The 22,610-nt window shown below is 39.8% G+C and overlaps 1 protein-coding gene across 13 annotated transcripts in view; it reads right to left on the bottom strand.

Annotated features, from left to right (window-relative positions):
• SFI1 (SFI1 centrin binding protein) overlaps positions 1 to 22,610 on the bottom strand; it is a 101,857-nt gene that overhangs the window by 55,726 nt on the left and 23,521 nt on the right. For all 13 annotated transcript variants that reach the window (XM_059408870.1, XM_059408869.1, XM_059408872.1 and 10 more), the window contains 2 exons: positions 13,928 to 14,038; positions 7,794 to 7,888 (listed from right to left, as the gene is read on the bottom strand). In XM_059408870.1, coding sequence (XP_059264853.1) covers positions 7,794 to 7,888; positions 13,928 to 14,038 — 206 coding nt within the window. The remainder of the gene's footprint in view (positions 1 to 7,793; positions 7,889 to 13,927; positions 14,039 to 22,610) is intronic.

The raw sequence follows: 22,610 nt of genomic DNA, 5'->3' as shown, positions 1-22,610 counted from the left end.
AACCTAAACATGAGTCAGTAATCCAACAAAATCCTGGAAGAGAACACAAGCAGCAATCTCTTTGACCACGGCCGCAGCAACTTCTAGCTAGATATGTCTCCAAAGACAAGGGAAATAAAGGCAAAAATGGGCTATCAGGACTTCATCAAGATAAAAAGCATTAGCACAGCACAGGAAATAGTCAACAAAACCAAAAGACAACTTACAGAATGGGAAAAGATATTTGCATATGTTTCAGATAAAGGGTTAGTATCCAGAATCTATAAAGAACTTAACAAACTGAACACCCAAAGAACAAGTAATCCAATAAAGAAATGGGCAAAAGATAAGAACAGACATTTCTCCAAAGAAGACATACAACTGGCCAGCAGACACATGAAAAAATGCTCCACATCACTCAGCATTAGGGAATAAGTAAAAATCAAAACCACAATGAGATACCACCTCACACCAGTCAGAATGGCTAAAATTAACAAGTCAGGAAACAACAAGTGTTGGCCAGGATGTAGAGGAAGGAGAAACCTCTTATACTGCTGGTAGGAATGCAAGCTATTGCAGCCACTCTGGAAACCAGTATGGAGGTTCCTTAAAAAGTTAAAAATAGAGCTACCCTATGACCCAACAACTGCACTACTAGGTATTTATCCCAAAGATACAAATGTAGTGATCCAAAGGAGCACCTGCACCTCAGTGTTAAAGCAGCAGTGTCCATAATAGCTGGAAAGAGTCCAGATGTCCATTGACAGATGAATGGCTAAAGAAAATGTGGTATATATAGGGGCGACTGGGTGGCTCAGTGGGTTAAAGCCTCTGCCTTTGGCTTGGGTCATGATCCCAGGTTCCTCGGATCGAGCCCCGTGTCAGGCTCTCTGCTCTGCAGGGAGCCTGCTTCCTCCTCTCTCTCTCTCTCTGCCTGCCTCTCTGCCTGCTTGTGATCTCTGCCAAATAAATAAATAAAATCTTAAAAAAAAAAAAAAACAAGAAAATGTGATGTATATATATACACAATGGAATATTATTCAGCCATCAAAAAATGAAATCTTGCCATTTGCAATGATGTAGATGGAACCAGAGGGTATTGTGCTAAGGAAATGAGTTAATAGAGAAAGACAATTATGATATAATTTCACTCATATGGAGAATTTAAGAAACAAAACAGAGGAGCACAGAAGAAGGGGGGCGTAAAACAAGACGAAATCAGAGAGGGAGACAAACTGGAAGAGACTCTTAACCATAGAAAACAAACTGAGGGTTGCTGGAGGGGAGATGAGTGGGGTGATGGGGTAAGTGGGTGATGGGCATTAAGGAGGGCATGTGATATAATGAGCAATAGGTGTTATATACAGCTGATGAATCACTGAACTCTACCTCTGAAACTAATTAATACACTGTATTAATTAACTGAATTTAAAAAATTTAAATTGAAAAAAACAGTGCAAGAATGAACTGACGCTCCCTGAGGTCAGTGGGCATGGCGTGAAACAATTGTCATACATCAGAAAGAACTCTTCTTTTTAAAAAATATTTATTTGAGAGAGAGAGAGAGAGAGAGAGTGCCCACGCATGCACACACACACAAGCATTGGGGGGGGGGGCGGGGTGGACAGTCTTAAGCAGACTCAACCCTCTCATGACCCTGAGATCACAACCTGAGCCACAACGAAGAGTTGGACACTTAACAGACTGCACCACCCAGGCACCCCCAGAAAGAACTCCTTTTACCTGAAGAATTCAAATGATTTTTCTTTCTACTCCATAATATAGCTTTATTTATTATAACTGCAAATAGTAATATAAGATAGCAAAATGCCTATTCCTGAAATAAATTTAAAAAACCTTAACAAATTTAATAGAACTGAAATCGTACTAAGTCTGTTCTCTCATTCCTATTGGGGTAAACTAGAAAATTAATAAAAATATTTTGAACTATTACTATAAACATAGATAGATATTACAAAGTCCCCAATATAGGACTAAACACACTTCTAGATAATCTGTGGGTAAAAAAGGAATGGAAATTAGAAAACTCCCTGCTCAGCAGGGAGTCTGATTCTCCCTCTACCTGCCACTCCCCCTACTTGTGTGCTCTCTTGCTCTCTCCCTCTTTCTCTCTCTGGGCAATAAATAAATAAAATCTTAAAAAAAAAAAAGGAAAGAAAACTTTTCTCACTGAATGAAGCAGAATTGTAAATATTAAAATCAGAGGGGTGCAGTTAAAGCTGTGCTTAAAGGTAACTTAATTACAGTAAATGTTTGTGTTAGAACAAAGGAAAGGCCTCAAATCAATCTCAGCTTGCATCTTAAGAAACTAGAAAAGAAAAGAGCAAATTAAAACCAAACCTTGCAGAAGTGAGAGAATATAAAAACAGGAACAAAAATCAAGGAACTTAAAAACAGAAGATCAACAGAAAACGAATATAGAAACTGGTTATTTGACAAGGTAGATAAAACTGATAAAGTTCTAGCCACACTTATAAAAACTGAAGGCTAAAGACATAAATGGTCAATATTATGAATGAGAGGAGCTATCACTACAAATCCTGCAAACATCAATATTATAATAATGGAATAAATACTTCAAATGACTCTATACCATAAATCCAACAACATATTTAAAATGGACCAATTCCGGGGTGCTTGGGTGGCTCAGTGGGTTAAGCCTCTGCCTTCAGCTTAGGTCATGATCTCAGGGTCCTGGGATCAAGCACTGCATTGGGCTCTCTGCTCAGCAGGGAGCCTGCTTCCCCCCACTCTCTGTCTGCCTTTCTGCCTACTTGTGATTTCTGTCTGTCAAATAAATAAATAAAAATCTTTTTAAAAAATGAAATAAAATAAAATAGAATGGACCAATCCCTTGAAAAACAAATTACCAAAACTCATTCAAGAAAGAACAGGTAACCTAAACAGTCTTACATCTACTCAAAAACTTGAATTCAAAGTTCAAACTTCTTCAACAAAAGAAAACTCCAGACCCAGATGAATTCACTAGAGAATTTTATCAAATATTTAAGAAAGAAATACTATGAATTCTACAAATCCTTTTTAGAAAATAGAATACAATGAAACACTCCCTAACTCATTCTATGAAGCCAGTATTACCCCAAACCAAAATCAGACAAAGACATTATAACAAGAGAAAAGTACAGGCCAATATCCTCAAGAACACAGATGTAAAAATCCTAAACAAAAAGTTAGCAAATTGAACCTAGCAATATATGAAGAATGGCATTAATCTGAGGAATATAAGGCTGGTTCAAAATCTGAAAATTGCTCTGTTTCACCGTATTAATGGACTAAAAAGGAAGAGCAGTGGATCATCTCAATAGATACTGGAAAAAATCATTTGACAAAATTTAATGCCTCTTACTGATAAAAATACTCAGAAAACCAGGCATAGAACATAACCTGACAAAGGACATCTATATAAAACATACAGCTAACAACATATTTAATGATTAAACACTGAATGCTTTTCCTTTAAGATCAGGAACAAGGCAAGGATGTCCATTCTGACTACTCCTACTCTATTAGAAGCTCTAGCCAATGTAATAAAAATAATCTGCAAAGGAAGGAAAAAACGATCTCTGTTCATATATCACTTAACTATCTGCACAGAAAATCCCACAGCGTGAGTTAAGTGTCTACCTTTGGCTCAGGTCATGATCCCAAGGTCCTACAGGGAGTCTCCCTCTGCCCTTCTCCCAGCCTGTGCTTTCTTGTGCTCACTCTCCTCAAATAAATAAATAAAATCTTTTTTAAAAAATCCCATGGACAGGTGCCTGGGTCATTCAGTGGGTTAAGCCCCTGCCTGGGGCTCAGGTCACGATCTCAGGGTCCTGGGACTGAGTCCCACATGGGGCTCTCTGCTCAGCAGGGAGCCTGCTTCCCTCCCTTTCTCTCTCTGCCTGCCTCTCTGCCTACTTGTGACCTCTCTTTGTCAAATAAATAAATAAAATCTTTTTTAAAAAATCCCATGGACTCTACAAAAAAGCTTCTATAACTAATGAACTTAGCAAGGTTGGAAAACATTGGAAAAAATCTTTGTGATTTTGAAGCAGGTGGAGTTCCTATAGTATCAAAAATAATCTATTAAAAAAATTGGGTTTTATTCAAATTAAAAATTTTTGATCTGCAAAGACACTGTTAAGAGAATGAAAAGACAAAGAGAGAGAGAGAATGAAAAAACAAGCCACATTCTGGAAGAAAGTATTTGCCAATCGTGCTTTTCACAAAAGACTTGTAGTAATCAGAACATGTTTTTAACAAAATTCAACAAGAAAATAATTTAAAAAGGAACCAATTTAAAGGGACAAGAAACCAATTTAAAAGGACAAAAGATCTTGAATAGACTCTTCACCAAAAAGAGATATAAAAAGCAAGTAAGCATAGGAAAAGATACTCAACATCATTAATCGTTAAACACAAATTACAGCCTAAATGAAATATTTCCACACACCTATCTGTATAGTTAAAATTTTATTTTAAATGTTAATACCAGGGACGCCTGGGTGGCTCAGTGGGTTAAGCCTCTGCCTTCGGCTCAGGTCATGGTCTCAGGGTCCTGGGATCAAGCCCCGCATGGAGTTCTCTGCTCAACAAGGAGCCTGCTTTCTCCTCTCTCTCTGCCTGCCTCTCTGCCTACTTGTGATCTCTGTCAAATAAATAAATAAAATCTTTTTAAAAAAATGTTAATACCAAGTGCTGGTAAGATGCAAAATAAGTAGAACTCTCATAAATTGCTGGTAGGAATGCAAAATGGTACAATCGGTACCATTTGGAAAACAGTTTGGCAGCTTCTTATAAAGTTAAATATACACCTACTGTAAGATCCCAGCAATCTTACACTAATCACACTAGATAATTATGCCTAGATAATCTACCCAAGAAAAGTATTCACATATGAAACTATACACAAATATTTATGATTTATAATTCATAGTTGTCTAAAATGGAAACAACTCAGATGTCCTTCAATCAGGGAATGGATAAACAAACTGTCATACACACCTACTATGCAGTATACAGAATACTACTCAGCAATATAAAGGAACTAACTACTGAAACATGCAACAACTCAGATGAATATCCAATGCATTATGCTAAGTTGAAAGAAAGCAGCGTCAAAATACTACCTACTAAATGCTTCCCTTTATAGGGCCTTCTAGAAAAGGAAAGTCGATGGTGATAACTGATCAGTGGTTGCCAGGAATCAAGTGAGGAGGGAAGGTGTCACAGAAGGTTAGCACAAGGTCAGGAGTAATGGAATTTTCTGTCACTTGATTGTGGCGGTGGCTACACAGCTATGCATTCCTCAAAACTCAAAGAACTGCATACCAAAAAGAGTGATTCTTACTTTGAATAAATTCAGAAGGACACAACACAACATAAGCAACTTACCAGCTAAATACTGAAACAATGCACCTACCTCAGGAACAGCTTCTCACATTTTGGGAAAATAGACAAGGGAAGGAAGAATCCATGGGAGAGAAGGGAACACTACATGGGGAAGATGATACTTGAAATGGGCCCGCTGGAAGAACTGCAGGGGCAAACACAGAAAGGTATCAAAGTACGTATACAGTGTGGCAAGGGCATATGGTGTATGGAAGGTATAGAAGAGAAAAGGTGAATACCTTGTATGCTATACCAAGGAGTGCTGACTTTATTAGCAAAGAGGAGCCAAACGAACTTATATGCCCAGGAGTGACATGATCTTACCTATATCTTACCACTATTATAGCCATGTGGACAATGAGAAGGGGAAGAAAATAAATGCAGAGAGATGAAGGAAGAGGAACTTATAAAACTTTGGGGGAAAGGAGAGGATGAATCGGACAGTAGTGAAGAAAAGATGAATGCAAGTGACACGTCGGAGAGCCATATTATAAACACAGATAAATGAATGACATGAGGCATGAGGAATGGATAGGCCATGCCTCAGTAAGGTTTCTCACTTAGCTAGGAAAAGTAGGAGAAAAAGCAGATCTAAATGTGGGGCAGTTAAGTTTTATTTGTAACTTGCTGAGTTTGAGGTGGCTGCAAAGCATTCACGTGAAATGGGTATGAGACAACTGCTAATGCAGGCGGAACCATCATTCTGAAACTCAGTGTCTTTTTCTCTTAGACTCCCAATATGGGTCTCTGGACTCAACTCACAGAGGAACCAGATACTGACCAGAGCTAAATTGGCCACAAGATCACTAAAGGGCAACCTGGACAAACAAGACTAGAAGTGAGCACTACAACTTGACACATGATAGCTAGACAGACGACCACCCCAGGTGCTGTGGGAGGGCAAGAAGAGCCACTTCACAGAAATCATGCTTAAATGAGATGTAGGTGCCAAAGACTCTGTGCTGAGTGCACACTGGTAGACAGTTCGGCAGTTTCTTACAATACTAAACATACTCTTATCATATGATCCAGCAATTGCAATCCTTGGTATTTATCCAAAGGAGATGAAAACTTATGTCCATACAAAAACCTGCACATGGAAAGTTTTATTTGTAACGGCAAAAATTTAGAAGCAACCACGATGTCCTTCTCAGAAATGGATAAAGAATTTGTGGTACATCCAGACAAGGGAATATTATTCAGCACTAAAAAGAAATGAACTATCAAACCATAAAAGATAAGGAGGAACCTTAAGTGCAATTACTAAGCAAAAGAAGCCAATCTGAAAGGGCTATATACTATATGATTTCAATCATATGACATTCCAGAAAAGGCAAAACTATGAAGACAGTAAAAAGTTACTGGGCACAGGGAAGATGGGTGCTTGGATGGACACCTAGATGGTATGTCGGATGATCATCCAACTCTAGGTTTTGGCTCAGGCCATGATCTCGGGGTTGTGGGATCGAGCCCCACATTGGGCTCCATGCTTTGCATGGAGTCTGCTTGAGATTCTCTCTCCCTCTTCTTCTGCCCCTCCCATTCATGTTCTCTCTCTCAAATAAATCAATCTTTTTTTTCTTTTTGAGATTTTATTTTTATTTATTTGAAACAGAGAGAGAGAGATCACAAGTATGCAGAGAGGCAGAGGCAGGCATAGAGGAGAAAGCAGGCTCCCCGCTGAGCAGAGAGCCCGATGTGGGCCTCGTTCCCACGACCCTGAGATCATGACCTGAGCTGAAGGCAGAGGCTTAACCCACTGAGCCACCCAGGCGCCCAAATAAATAAATCTTTAAAAAAAAAAGTTGCCAAGGGGAGGAGATGAGCTAACCAGGTAGAGCACAGAAGATTTTTAGAGCACTGAAAATACTCTGCATGATACCATAATGATCAATACATGTGTATAAAAGGGACAACACTGGGGTGCCTGGGTGGCTCAGTGGGTTAAGCCTCTGCCTTCAGCTCAGGTCATGACCCCTGGGTCCTGGAATCGAGCCCCGCATCGGGCTCTCTGCTCGGCAGGGAGCCTGCCGCCTCCTCTCTCTCTGCCTGCCTCTCTGCCTACCTGTGATCTCTCTGTCAAATAAATAAATAAAATCTTTTTTTTAAAAAAGGGGGGGGCAACACTAAGAGTGAGCCCTAGTATAAACTATGGACTTTGAGTAATTGTGATGTGTTGATGTGGGTTCACTGTAACAAACGTACCACTTGGTGAGTGATGTTGATAGTGGGAGAGACTAGGAATGTTTGGCGGAAGAGGTATATGGGTAATCACTCTATCTGCCCCTTAATTTTGTGCTATGAACTAAGTAAAACTGCTCTCAAAAACTTAAGTCTTCATATAAGAAAATCATATAAATGAAGGCATTTTTCTTTAAACATGTACTTCCTTTTCTCACCATGATTCTTAGCTCTAATGTACTTGATCCTCATCTCATGCTGCTGATGCACGTAGGTCCTCCAGGTCTGGAACATCAGGTTGTACAAGTAATATCTGAGGAGGGGGAAAAAAAAGTAAAACATTTTTTAAAATGTTTATTTATTTATTTGTTTATTTATTTATAATCTCTATACCCAATATGGGGCATGAACTCACAACCCTGAGATCAAGAGTCGCATCCTCCACACACTGAGCTACTCAGGTGCCCCAAGTGGCATTTCTTTAAACCAAAAAAACTCTTGGGACGCCTGGGTGGCTTAGTTGGTTAAGCTGCTACCTTCAGCTCAGGTCATGATCCCAGGGTTCTGGGATCAAATCCCACATTGGGCTCCTTGCTCAGTGGGGAACCCTGCTTCTCTCTCTGCCTCTAGCCTGCTTATGCTCTCTCTCTCTCTGACAAATAAATAAATAAATACGATCTTTAAAACAAACAAACAAACAAACAAAACTCCTAATTCAATAATCCCAGTCCATTCTGTACTCAGAAAGTAACACGGATACTTCTAATACAAAAAAGCCGTATCTATATCTTTTTAACTTTTTTAGAAGATTTTATTTATTTGACAGAGATCACAAGTAGGCAAAGAGGAAGGCGGGGGGTGGGGGAAGCAGGCTCCCCAAGAAGCAGAGAGCCCTATGCAGGGCTCGATTCTAGAACCCTGAGATCATGACCCGAGCTGAAGGCAGAGGCTTAACCCACTGAGCCACCCAGGCATCCCACATATCTGTATCTTAAGCTAAAATTTTATTTCCCATAGTCACAGTGAAACTTATTCTCCTTGGTGGAGAGTCGTTCTCCTCACCTTATAGTATCAGTAAGGAAAAACAGACTTTGAATTATATGTGAATAACTTCACATTCTCCTTACCTTACTTAAAGTATCACTAAGAGGGGCGCTTGGGTGGCTCAGTGGGTTAAGCTGCTGCCTTCAGCTCAGGTCATGATCTCAGAGTCCTGGGATTGAGTCCTGCATGGGGGGGGGGGGGGGTCTCTGCTCAGCAGGGAGCCTACTTCCCTCTCTCTCTATCTCTCTCTCTCTGTCTGCCTCTCCATCTACTTGTGATCTCTCTCTGTCAAATAAATAAATAAAATCTTTAAAAAAAATCACTAAGAAAAAAAAATAGTCTTTGAGTTATATGAGAATAACTTCATCTTCAGCATCACAAAGCTGTGACATTTGGAGTGACAGTCATACCTTTATCACCGTAATCATCCACATTATTAATATAAAACATTACCTCTCTTCTGCACTAAACATGGTCAATGACACTCGTCCTTTGTCTTTTCCTTCTCAATACATACACTATACACATTAAGACTGTCAGTCCCTCCGTATTTTCTATCCCATTTCCTAAGACTTGATTTCTTTTTTCTTAAGATTTTACTTATTTATTTGAGACCAGCACAGCAAGAGAGCGAACTCATGCAAGGGGAGTGGGAGAGGGAGAAGCAGGCTTCCCACTGAGCAGGAAGCCTGATCCAGGCCTCAATCCCAGGACTCTGGGATCATGACTTAAGCCAAAGGCAGTTGCCCCGTAAGACTTGATTTCGTACTCTATAAGCTTATTAGAATGATTCAACATTGTCTTTATTTTATCTGAAATATTCACAAATCAGAAACCCTGACCCAAAGAACCTAAATAAAGAAGTGATTATGAGAGTAAGTACTATTTTTAAAAGATGCAATGTGTAAGATACATTAATTTTTACTGCATAAAAAAGGTATAAAATGTGTATTTGACATAATTCTAATTTTTACTTTTTCCTCTACTTATCCCTGGGAGTACCAATGTCAAGATTTAGTTTTTTCTTTCTACTACTTTCTTAATGTCCCATACCGGACACATATTTTCTCCTATAATCAATAAAATTTAAAACAACTTATTATTTTAAAAACATGGGAACACTCTCAGAATTAGAAATTATACGTGAGAGTCAGAGAGAAAACCCTATTCAAATCATTAACAAGAGCAACATATAATGGCTACTTAAAGAGGTATTTCTGTGTGTGTGTGCCCACATGCACATGTGCTTGGGTTTAATTTAGGACTTTGATCTTATTCTAAAAAGAGTTTGAAGAAAAACAGAAATAGGATTCAAAATGTTTCTCCAACCAATGCGATCCATCACATTAACAGAATGAAAAAAAAAGAATCATAGGGTAACCTCAACAGACACAGAAAAAGCATTTGACCAAACTCAATAACCATTAATGATAAAGATATTTAACAAATTATGGATAGACCAGACATATCTCAATATAATAAAGGCCATATATGACAAGCCCACAGCTAACATCATACTCAAAGGAGAAAGGATGAGAGTTTTTCTTCTAAGATGAGGAACAAGACAAAAGTGTCCTCTCTCACCACTCCTATTCAACATAGTATTTGAAGTTTCAGTCAAAGTGATCAGGAAAGAAAAACAAATAAAAGGCATCAGAATTGGAAAGGAGGAAGTGAAATTATCTCTATTTGTAGATGACATGATTTTATATACAGAAAACCCTAAAGACTCAGACCTAAAACTATTTAGTAAAAAATTCAGTAAACTTGGCAGGATAAAGTATTAACACACAGAAATCAGTATCATTTCCATACACGAACAGTGAACTATCTGACAAATCAATTCCATTTATAATAACATCAAAAACAATAAAATACTCTGTAATAAATTTAACCAAGGAGGTGAAAGATCTCTATTCTGAAAACTATACAACACTGACGAAAGAAATCAAAGACACAAATAAATGGAAAGGTATCCCATACTTATGGATAGGAAGAACTAATATTATTAAAATGTTATTAGATTATGTAATTTAATTACATAATTGTTATTATTAAAATTATTAAAATGATACTACCAAAATCCATCTATAGATTCAATGTAAATCCTATCAAATTCCAGTAGCATTTTCTACAAAAGTAGAACAATCCAAAAATTTCCATGGACCCACAAAAGACCCAAAATATCCAAAGCAATTCTGAGAAAGAAGAACAAAGCAGGAAGCATCACAATTCCTGATTTAAAGCTGTACTATAAAGCTACAAAATCAAAGCAGTATGGTACTGGCATAAAAACAAACCAATGGAACAGAATCAAAAGCCCAGAAATAAACCCAAGTATAAATGGTCAACTAATATTTGACAAAGGAGCAAAGACTACTCAATGGAAAAATGATAATCTTCTCGAAAAATGGTGCTGTGAAAATTCAATATGCACATATAAAAGAATGATACTAGACCCCATCTTAAACCACTCATAAAAATTAACTCACAGGGGATTAAAGACTTAAATATAACCTGAAACCATGAAATCCCTAAAAGAAAATACAGGAAAAAAGAGCTCCTTCACATGGGTCTTAGCAATGATTTTTTTTTATATGCACACCCAAAGCACAAACAATGAAATCAAACATAAACAAATGGGATTCCACCAAACCAAAAAAACTTCTGCACAGCAAAACAAATTAACAAAGTGAATAAGATAACCTATGGAATGGGGAAAAAATATTTGCAAACCATAAGATTTGATAAAGGATTAATATCCAAAATATATAAAGAACTCCTACAACTTGAGAGCAAAAAACCCCCCAAATACTCCAATTAAAAAATAGGCAAAGAGGGGCACCTGGGTGGCTCATTGGGTTAAAGCCTCTGCCTTTGGCTCAGGTCATGATCCCAGGGTCCTGGGATCAGGTCCTGCATCGGCTCTCTGCTCAGCAGAGAGCCTGATTCCCTCTCTCTCTGCCTGCCTCTCTGCCTACTTGTGATCTCTGTCTGTCAAATAAATAAATAAAGTCTTTTAAAAAAATAGGCAAAGAAGCTCAATATAGACATTTTTCCAAACAGGATATGTGAAAGGCCAACAGGTTCATGAAAAGATGCTCAAAATCACCCTTCATAGGGGAAATACAAATCAAAACCACAAGGAGCTATCACCTCGTACTTGTTAGAACGAACCATCACCTCACACCTCACAGCTGTCACATCATCAAAAAGACAAGAGATAACAAATGCTGGCATGAATGCAGAGAAAAGGGAGCCTTGTGCACTGTTGGTGGGACTGTAAATTGCTGTAGCTACTATGGAAAACAGTATGGAAGATCCACAAAAATTAAAAGTATAACTACCAAGTCTGTAAACCTAGCGATTCACAGACCTGTACCCCTGTGGCTAATAATACATTATATGTCAATCAAAAATTAAAAAAAGAAGTATTGATTTAAAAGCAGAACTACCATATGATCTGGCAATTTCACTTCTGGGAATATATTTGATATAAATGAAGACACTAACTTGAAAAGGTATTTGTACTCCCATGTTCATAGCAGCATTATTTACAGCCAAGACATGGAAACAACATAAGTACCTAAGTGTCCACGGATGGGTGAATGGATGCAGTTGTGGTATATATATATATATGTACATACAATGAAATAAAAAGCAAAGAAATCCTGCCATTTTTGACAACATGGATGAACCCTGAAGGCATGATACTGAATGACTAAGTCAGATAAAGACAAATACTCTATGATCTCACTTACATGTGGAGTCTAAAAGCAAACACAAAAAACTTATAGAAAAAGATCATATTTGTAGTACCACAGGCTGGGGAGGGAGAGGGAACTGGAGGAAAGTGGTCAAAGGCATAAACTTCTTATTATAAAATAGAGAAGTACTGGAGATGAAATGTACAACATGATGCCTATAGTTACCACTGCTGTATAAGATATATGAAAGTTGTTAAGAGACTAACTCCTGGGATGCCTGGGTGGCTCAGTTGGTTGGGTGTCTGCGTTTGGCTCGGGTCATGGTCCCAGGGTCCTGGGATTGGGCCCTGCGTTGGGCTCACGCCCCACGTTCGGCTCTCTGCTCGGCAGGGAGACTGCTTCTCTCTCTCCCTCTGCTCTTCTACCTGCTTGTGCTCACTCTCATTCTCTCTCCCTCTCTCTCTCTCCAATAAATAAATAAATAATATTTTTAAAATAAATAATAAACCCTAAGACTTTCTATTATAACTAAAAAAGTTTTTTTTTTTAAGTTTTATTTATTTATTTGACAGACAGAGATCACAAGTAGGCAGAGAGGCAGGCAGAGAGGAGGAAGCAGGCACCCCGCAGAGCAGAGAGCCCGATGTGGGGCTCGATCCCAGGACCCTGAGATCATGACCCGAGCCGAAGGCAGCGGCTTAACCCACTGGGCCACCCAGGCGCCCCTATAACTAAAAAAGTTTTATAAAAAAACCTGTATTTCGGGGCGCCTGGGTGGCTCAGTGGGTTAAGCCACTGCCTTCGGCTCAGGTCATGATCTCAGAGTCCTGGGATCGAGTCCCGCGTCGGGCTCTCTGCTCAGCGGAGAGCCTGCTTCCCTCTCTCTCTCTCTCTGCCTGCCTCTCCATCTACTTGTGATTTCTCTCTGTCAAATAAATAAATAAAATCTTTAAAAAAACAAAACCAAAAAAAAAAAAAACCCTGTATTTATTTATTTGAGAGACAGAGAGAGAGAGAGAAAAAACGAATGGGGGCAGGGGCAGAAGGAGAAGGACAAACAGACTCCCTGCTGAACAGGGAGCCCAGTGCAAGTGGGATCCCATGACCCTGAGATCATGACCTGAGCTAAAGTCAGATGCCTAACAGAATGAGCCACCCAGCTCTTTTCTTTTTTTCCCATTTCTTTTTATTGTGTATGAGATGATGGATGTTAATTAAACTTACTCTGGTAATCATTGCATAAGTGAAACCTTTACACTATACATCTAAAACTCATACAGTGATAATATGTCAATTATATGTTATAATACTGGGGGCAAAAATTTTTTTCCTCTTGGGGAAATCGGCTGAGTGTCCGACTCTTGACTTTGACTCAGGTCATGGGATCGGGTCCTATGTCAGGCTTCCTGCTCAATGGGGAATCTGCCTGAGATTCTCTCCCCCTCTCTCTCTGCTCACACTTTTTCTCACTCTCTCAAATAAATAAGTGAATCTTTGGAAAACAAACATCAAAAACCTCTCACCTTTTGACCAGAAACATGCTAACAATTAGCTACTTAATAATGTGTATCAATAAAATTTCATATAACATGAAACCTGACCTGTAGTGACAGTCTGCTCGAACACAGAGTTTCCACTCTCGCTGGAAAACCCACCACTCTTCTTTCCATTCTTCAAAGGCCTTCCGAAGTATTCTTTGCTCATAGTAAAACCTTCAGCAATAAACGAAAATCAGAGATCCATGATTATGATATTTATTTCCAAATTAGTTTCATATTGCCTTTAGCATAGAAAAGTGTGGCTCATTATTTGACAACACCAGAATAGAATAAAAACACATTTTTTAGACCAAAATCTTTGAACTATTTAAATCAGAAAGAAAACTAAAAAATGTTATACTCCAGATCTTACCAATTAGAGAGGTTAAAGTAAAATAAAAATCTGACTTTCTGAGTTTCCAAGTTAAGAATTATTCTCCAGTTTTTGTTTTCCTTCATCAGACTAAAAAATATTTTTTATTAGTAAAAAGCTGTAGCTACACTTCCCATTTACATATACAGGAGATTAAAAATTATAAGCAAATGCCTAATGGTATCCCTAGTACTTACAGGAACAGAACATATTAGTTTAACTGAAAGTTAGCCAGAGGAGTTATAAAAACAGCCAAAGAGAGGCAGAGGAAATAAAGGGGCAAAAGTTGATTAGAAAGAAAGTAAGAGCAATGGCACACTGCGTTGATGCTAACAGGCACTATGAGGTGACTGAAAACTCAAGAACTCTGTGCCTGTTGGTCACTTTGAATTTCTATTCACAGTTCTGCAGAACTGTGTCCTTTAACTAACGTGTCCTTCTTCCTCGCCACTCATGGCTTCTTCTAGCTAGCAAAAACAAGGAAATTCACTTCACTATTGTTCGTGATAAAAACTAAAAAAAAAAATTATAAGAAATGCCCCTCAAAGGGGGGTAGGTTAAATTCAATCAATGCCATTCTAGTCATTTTTTAATGAAGTAGAGCTAAGTACAACTGAAATGGAGAGATGTTCCAGGAAAGGTGTTAGGTGAAAAGATAAAGCTAGCTCATAAAGTATGTATGACACCATTTTTATAAAAATTAATTTTTTTACTTCCAGTACCCATATGTTGGAATTAATACATACTAAATTTACATATATCTACATAAAATATAATGTATGCACACATATTTGCATACATACATAAAAACATCTATGTGTACATGCATGCATTGTGTATACATATATAAATGATTATATTATACATATTAAAAGCCTGAAAAGGTTTCCAGTATACCAAACTATTACCAGTGTTTATCTCTCAGGGAGAGATCGATTACAGGAGACTGCTGTTTCCTATTACACATGTCTATATTTGAAAATTTTTAAAACAACAACTCTGTTCATGATTTAGATAAAAAAAAAATTTTTTTTAAAGATTTTATATGTTAGAGAGAGAGAGAGCACACGAGCACAGGCAGACAGATTGGTAGGCAGAGAGAGAAGCAGGCTCCCCGCGAAGCAAGGAGCCCGATGTGGGACTCGATCCCAGGATGCTGGGATCATGACTGGAGCCGAAGGCAGCAGCTTAACCAACTGAGCCACCCAGGCATCCCTGATTTAGAAAAATTTTAATGGAAACGAACCACTTGCATTTGAATATGTACTTCCTTCTATCAACTACTACTGTCCACCTACCTCCCTCCTTCCCCAAACCTTATAAAATAACAGCCCATATATTTTGAGGGGTAAGCCCATGATGACAGAGAATAGGAGCAACGATGATAGACAAGAGATGTCAACAAATTTTAGATGCTAGAGAGCAGGCAGGCAAGGGGCAACTGAATCAACAGATCGGAGAAAGCAGAGGAATCGAGGCACACCCAGCTGGTGGCACAGACAGAAAAGCAGGGAACATGAGGCATCAGGAACAGGGGAGCCTGGCTGGAGATGGAAACATAGGATGGTTGGCAGGCATAATCAGTTAGGCCCCAGGTCCTGTTCTTTACCCAAGCAGAGACTCAGGTTTCTCTCTGGAAAGGCTGAAAAGAGGGCCACTGGACTGCAGAATACCAGGCAGAGCTCTGGAGAGGGTCTTCAACGGAGTCCACATACACAACAGTGAGACCCCCATTCCCTCTCCTCTGCCTAGAGCCAAACTTATAACCACCAAGACCCACCTCCAAGCCACTCAACCCAAAAGGAATTTGGAGGATTCCTCTCCTCTGGGGAAAATTGATCAATTTAAGGGAAAGGCTTTTATTATTATTATTTTTTAAGATTTCATTTATTTATTTGAGCGAGAGAGAGAGAGCGAATGCACACAGCAGGGGGAGCAGTGGAGGGAGACAGAAAAGGCTCACTGCAGAGCAGGGAGCCCACTTTGGGGCTTGATCCCCGGACCCTGGGATCATGAACTGAGCCAAAGGCAGACACTTAACCGATTGAGCCCCCCAGGTGCTCCCAGGGAAAAGGCTTTTAGATATTGACAGCTGGAGGCTCCCCAGTGAAACTGTCTTGTCTCTGCCTCAAAAACCTAAAGCGAAGCCTTCAATTTACAAGTCCCTGTGCATACACAGAAAAGCCTCCAAAATTAATATTTTAGTGCTTACCTCTTAAATATGAACAGACAACAAAAGGGTCTTTTGACATTTAGGGAAAAGCTCCCATATGAGACAGTGACCAAAAGAACAGAGAAAAAGGGGCTCAGGAGAAACAGACAATATAAGCAAAAATCTTAAAAACAAATTGCTACATTAACCTAAAAAAATTAAGAACCTTCAGGGTGCTATGTTTTTAAAAATATTCAGAGAACAAAATGAGATGCAGGAAATTTAAAACAGGACAGCAGAAATTAAAAAAAAAAATCCACAGATGGGTGAAACAAAAAGGTGATTGGCGTTATGCACCAAGTAAGGACTACAGTTTTACGCTCTCTCAGCCTGTAGGGAAGCCACCTGCCACATGAGCACAGGAGAGACAGGACTTGATCTATTCAGAATACCTGTCGTGAAGAGACTGACTGGAACAGGGCTGGAAGCAGGAGACCAGTGCAGTCACCGGGGTCATTCAGGGGAGACACAATGATAACTGGAGGTTCTGAACAGAGGTGGAGTTTGAACACATTTTGAAAACCGAGTCACCACAATTACGGCACTGGCATTGCAGACTGGGGTGTGAGAGAGTAAGAGAGGTCAGAGGTGATTTCCAGGCTTCTGACCTAAATTCCTGGAAAGATGGGAGTTTCCATTAACAGAAGGAGAAAACTTGGGAGAGATGTTTGTGGGGATGATCTAGATTTTGGATTGAACATACTAAATTGTGAAATCTATTAGACACAATAGATTGTTACATATGTAGCAGTCTGGACAAGGGGAGAGGTCTGGGTGGGGTGTATATATTTGGGAATCATCCTGAGAGCTGATGAGACGGTCACGGTTGTGAGGTTCCACGGAAGCAGTGCAAAGATGATGTAGTGACCTTATCGAAAACAGTTCTGGTGGAGGGCCAGTCTAAAGCCTAGTGGGATGGATTTGAGAGAGACTACAAATCCATACTCTGTGTTGGAGACAGAGTAAAGCCAGGGGAGTTGAGGTAAAAGGGGAGCAAAGAGACGGCGGTGCTAGCTGCAGGAGGATGTATGGTCAAAGAGATTTTTTTTTCAGGTTGAGAGAAATAAGGGTATATGCTGGTGCAAATGACCTAGTAAATGGCAAAAAACTGATGCAGAAGAGAAAAAAACTGCTTGGGTAATGGCCTTGAGAAGGCACAAAGAAAACGGTGCAAAAGCCAAGGATTTTGCCACAGATGAGAGCAAGGACAATTCACCTACCTAACGGTAGGGAAAGCAGCTTGCACAGTGAAAGATGTTGGCGGTGGGTAGATATGGTGGAGGGAACTTGTGCTGGTCTCCTCTGTGTCTTTCTTTCTTTCTTTAAAGATTTTATTTATTTATTTATTTGAGAGAAGGAGTGAGTGAGACAGAAAGCACATGAGCAGTGGCAGAGGGAGAGGGAGAAGCAGACTCCCTGCTAAGTATGGAGCCCGATGCAGAGCTCAATCCCAGGACCCTGGGATCATGACCTGAGCCGAAGGCAGAGCCTTAACCCACTGAGCCACCCAGGTGCCCCTCTTCTGTTGTTTCTATCAAGAAAGTAGGAAGCAAGGCCATTAGCTAAGAAATCTTAGGAAGAAAGCTTGATGAATTAAATACCATAGAAGGACATGACTGTTCTACCTACTTCTCAAATTAGTCAAAAAAACTGTTCAGGGGGCGCCTGGGTGGCTCAGTGGGTTAAAGCTTCTGCCATCTGCTCAGGTCATGATCCCAGGGTCCTGGGATCGAGCCCCTCAGTGGGCTCTCTGCTCAGCGGGAAGCCTGCTTCCCTTCCCCTCTCTCTGCCTGCCTCTCTGCCTACTTCTGATCTTTCTCTCTCTATCAAATAAATAAATAAAATCTTAAAAAAAAAACTGTTCAGATCTTCTCTTCAGGAAAGTAAGTGACTACCTCACATTTAAGACTACCTTATATATGGATATATACTGCATTATTTTTGGTCATTTTGGTTCAGTTTATTAATGACAAAACAATGCCAGTTAATAAAAGTTAAAACAATCTCCAAGAACATAAGGGCATTATTCTGCATTTTCTGGTATGAATTAATTCTCCTCTAATATTCTTAAAAGTGAGGAAAAACATAAAGAAAGACGAAAACAAACAAAAAAGCAAACATCAATATGCCCAATCTTCCCCAAAGTAACAAACAACTCACTTGATTTAAAAAGAGATTACAAAATGAAAATAATAATAATAATAATAAAAAAATAACAAGAGATTATAACTTAAAGAAAAAAACAAAAACATCCCACCCTAAATTTCTAAGTCAACACAGTATCAGAATTCTAATTCTGGTAGATGTTAGAGAACAAGCAGTATTCTTACTCTCTCATTCTACAATCTGAGAAACTAAGGCCCAGAGCCATAACTTTTCCCCAGGTCAAATAATTAGCTAGGCCCTGGACTAGGCCCCAAACTCAGGTCTCCCAAATTCTAGTCCAGTATCATCCCTCCAGGCCCTGCTACCACTCATGATTTTATTTTTTTATTTGACAGAGAGATTACAAGTAGGCAGAGAGGCAGGCAGAGAGAGAGAGAGAATCAGGCTCCCTGCTGAGCAGAGAACCCGATTCGGGACCTGATCCCAGTACCCTGGGATCAAGACCTGAGCAGAGGCTTTAACCCACTGAGCCACTCAGGCACCCTAACAGGATGATTTTAAAGCAGTATAACAGATATCGGTCACTGGCTAACACAACACCCACTGTCAAGCCGCTGCCTCCTCGCGGTCATCTGGTGCAGAAGCTGGAAAGGTTTCTTTATCAGCCTCCTCTATAGCAAAAGGCAGTCAGTAACATAGCTCAGACAATGAGGCAGAAGCAGAGGAGTACCTGGGGGACTCAGTGGGTTAAAGCCTCTGCCTTCGGCTCACATGATCCCAGGGTCCTGGAACTGAGCCCTGTGTCAGGGGGCTCAATTGAGCCTCCCTGCTGAGCAGGGAGCCTGTTTCCCTTCCTCTCTCTCTGCCTGCCTCTCTGCCTACTTGTGATCTCTGTCTATCAAATAAATACATAAAATCTTTTTTTTTTTAAAGATTTTATGTATTTATTTGACAGGGAGAAATCACAAGTAGATGGAGAGGCAGGCAGAGAGAGAGAGGGAAGCAGGGTCCTTGCTGAGCAGAGAGCCCGATGCGGGACTCGATCCCAGGACCCTGAGATCATGACCCGAGTCGAAGGCAGCGGCTTAACCCACTGAGCCACCCAGGCGCCCCATAAATAAAATCTTTAAAAAAAAAAAAAAAACAGAACGCAACTGAAGGTTTCCAGGAAAGTTTTATTTTCCTGAGTAAAAGAGAGATCTGACGCTACCCTTCCTTATTCCTTCCTGTGTAAAACAGAACAGTCATTTTGCAACAATGCAGTATCATCTCTGAGGAAAAAGGGCCAATACGTTAAAAATGATGAACTCAAAAGGTACTAAGAGCCTGAGTCTCTGATGGGCTCCCTGAGCAGCTAAATGAACACCAACCTCCAGACTGCTTACAAGAAAAAGCAAATCCCAATTTGTTAAAGACACTATCAGTCTCTCTCTTACTTAGAGTTGAATGCATTTCTTTTCTTTTCTTTTTATAAACATGTATTTTTATCCCAGGGGAACAGGTCTGTGAATCGCCAGGTTTACACACTTCACAGCACTCACCAAAGCACATACCCTCCCCAATGTCCATAACCCCACTCTTTTCTTTTAAGATTTTATTTATTTATTTGACAGACAGAGATCACAAGTAGGCGGGGGGCGGGGAGAGCAGACTCCCTGCCAAGTGGAGAGCCTGATATGGGGACCCTGAGATCACGACCCGAGCCAAGGGCAGAGGCTTAACCCACTGAGCCACCCAGGCACCCCTGAATGAATTTCTAATATAATCAGCATTTCCCAAGTACTGGGACTATAAATGGGCATTACTTAAACAAACATTTCTAGATAAATATGGGTCAAATAATAAGTTAAATAAAAGTGAAGAGGAAAAGAACTTGGGGAAGACAGTGGAGAGGACAACAGAGGTTTCCAGTCTCTAAATCCCCATAAAATACGAACAGTAACCATGTAGCAAAATCAAAAATTCACGTACCAATTACAACAAAACCATGGGACAAGTTATCCCCATAAAATCAAAATGCAAGCAGATGAAGACAAACCATCAAAAGACCTGCATGGTCTTAACATTTCTACAGGAGAAAGAAGGAACAAGGAGGTTGGCATCTAAGGAACCTGAGAATGGGGGAAAAAAAAAACCCAAAACAGCCATTAGTGGTCACTGCAAATTGTAAAGGCTCCATCTGAGACTCGCAGCTGAACCTGAGAGGAGTTTTCTCCACTCCACTACCAGGCTCACATAGACAGAACTGAAACAGTTGGAGCAGTCCTGCCCCTAGTCTCAGAACCAACATGCCAGGCTCCCTTTTAGGCCAGAGCTTCAGAATGAGGAAAACCTGCTGGCAGCAGAATAGAAATTGAGCAGGAGATGCATGAGAGATGAAGAAAGAGAGGATCAGACCAAGTGTTTTAGTGGAATAGAACCAGGATATCCCATAGAGCAAGCTGCCATATCTTTAAATAACTACAAATGAGACAGAAGTGGGAGCTCTGTGAAATAGGAAAGTTAACTGATCTTGCCTCATTCTAAAAAGGCCAGAAAGATCAATTCCACATAAAAAGGAGCAACAAAATATGAGGTCAAATCCTCCACAAGGTTATTTTTATGGGAAAGCAAAAGGAGAGTAACATGCCTATAGACAAAGAAACTATGCCAGAAAGATGTGTCCACAAAACAACGCAAAAATACAAAACCCTGTCAGCTATTATCTCAGAATGAACTAAAGGACTTTAAGAAAATAAATCCATACCTAGGCATATCATATTAAAACTCTGAAAAATAAAGGGCGCCTGGGTGGTTCAGTTGGTTGGGCAGCTGCCTTCGGCTCAGGTCATGATCCCAGAGTCCTAGGATCGAGTCCCACATCAGGCTCCTTGCTCAGCGGGGAGCCTGCTTCTCCCTCTGCCTCTGCCTGACATTCTGCCTGCCTGTGCTCGCTCTCTCTCCCTCTCTCTCTCTGGCAAATAAATAAAATCTTAAAAAAAAAAAAAAAACTCTGAAAAATAAGATAATGAATCTTCAAACCAGCAACAGTTAGACTAACAACTTACAAATGGAAGCCATAAGACAATGAACTATCTTCAAAATGCTGGGGAAGAAACTGGCAACCTAGATTTCTCTATGCAGTGAAATATCCCTCAAAAACGAAAGTGAAATAAAAACATTTTTAGACAAAATCTGAGAGAATTCATCACAAGCAGATCTATTCTGATGCAAATTATCAGGCTGTTCCAAGGACATAAGGAAAATAATCACAGATGGAAAACTGGAGACACAGGGAAAAAAAAACAGGAAGGATAAATATGTGAATATTAGCTGTATAAAACCAGAAAAAATAATGTTTTACAGATTTTCAAATATAAACAGAATTAAAATACCTCACAGAAAGGGCATACAAGTCAGGAGAGGGGACAGACAGAGTTAAAGGTTGCTTTAAGGACCTTGCCTTGTTTGGGAAGAGGGCAAAAGAGCCTATTAACATTAGACACTGATGAATTAAACATATATATTTTATGCTTTAGGACAGTCACTAAAAGAAGAATAAAAGTTTGGGTGGAGTAATAAATAAAATATTCAACTGAATTAAAAACAACTTTATTTGTAGGTACTGAAAAGCTACCAAGCAAGTGAAAAAGGACAGGGCCAAGGTCCAGGAGAAGAAGGAAATGCAGAGGTGAACTCTGCCTAACCTGTGAGGCTGGGACTGGTAAAGACACACAAAGGAGATGGGAAGAGCATGGCTCCCCACAGGGTGCATGCAAAGATTTCAGAGGACACCCACAGGCCAAATTTGCTTAAGAGACTTGGATGATGTTCCAGATTAAGAAAGCCACAATGTCAGAAAAATGAAAAAAGAAAAGTTGTAATAAGGGACGAGTAGAGGGGTTAAGAGCCCACAACATTTCTGTTTTTAAAAAAATGCTTACATCTCAATGGCTGTCAATTTTTCCTTAGCAATAAACCCTACACTGGCCCTTTGTCTCCAACCCCACCGGCTCCTGTATGGGTCCCTGACCCTGGTGGCTCCCAGTGCAATCCACTTTTCGCTCTTTGTGCTG

Source organism: Mustela nigripes, chromosome 8, assembly GCF_022355385.1.
Source record: "Mustela nigripes isolate SB6536 chromosome 8, MUSNIG.SB6536, whole genome shotgun sequence".
NCBI classification, from domain to species: domain Eukaryota; kingdom Metazoa; phylum Chordata; class Mammalia; order Carnivora; family Mustelidae; genus Mustela; species Mustela nigripes.
Note: the sequence above shows the minus strand (reverse complement) of the source record. Positions and strands in the feature narration are given on the sequence as shown.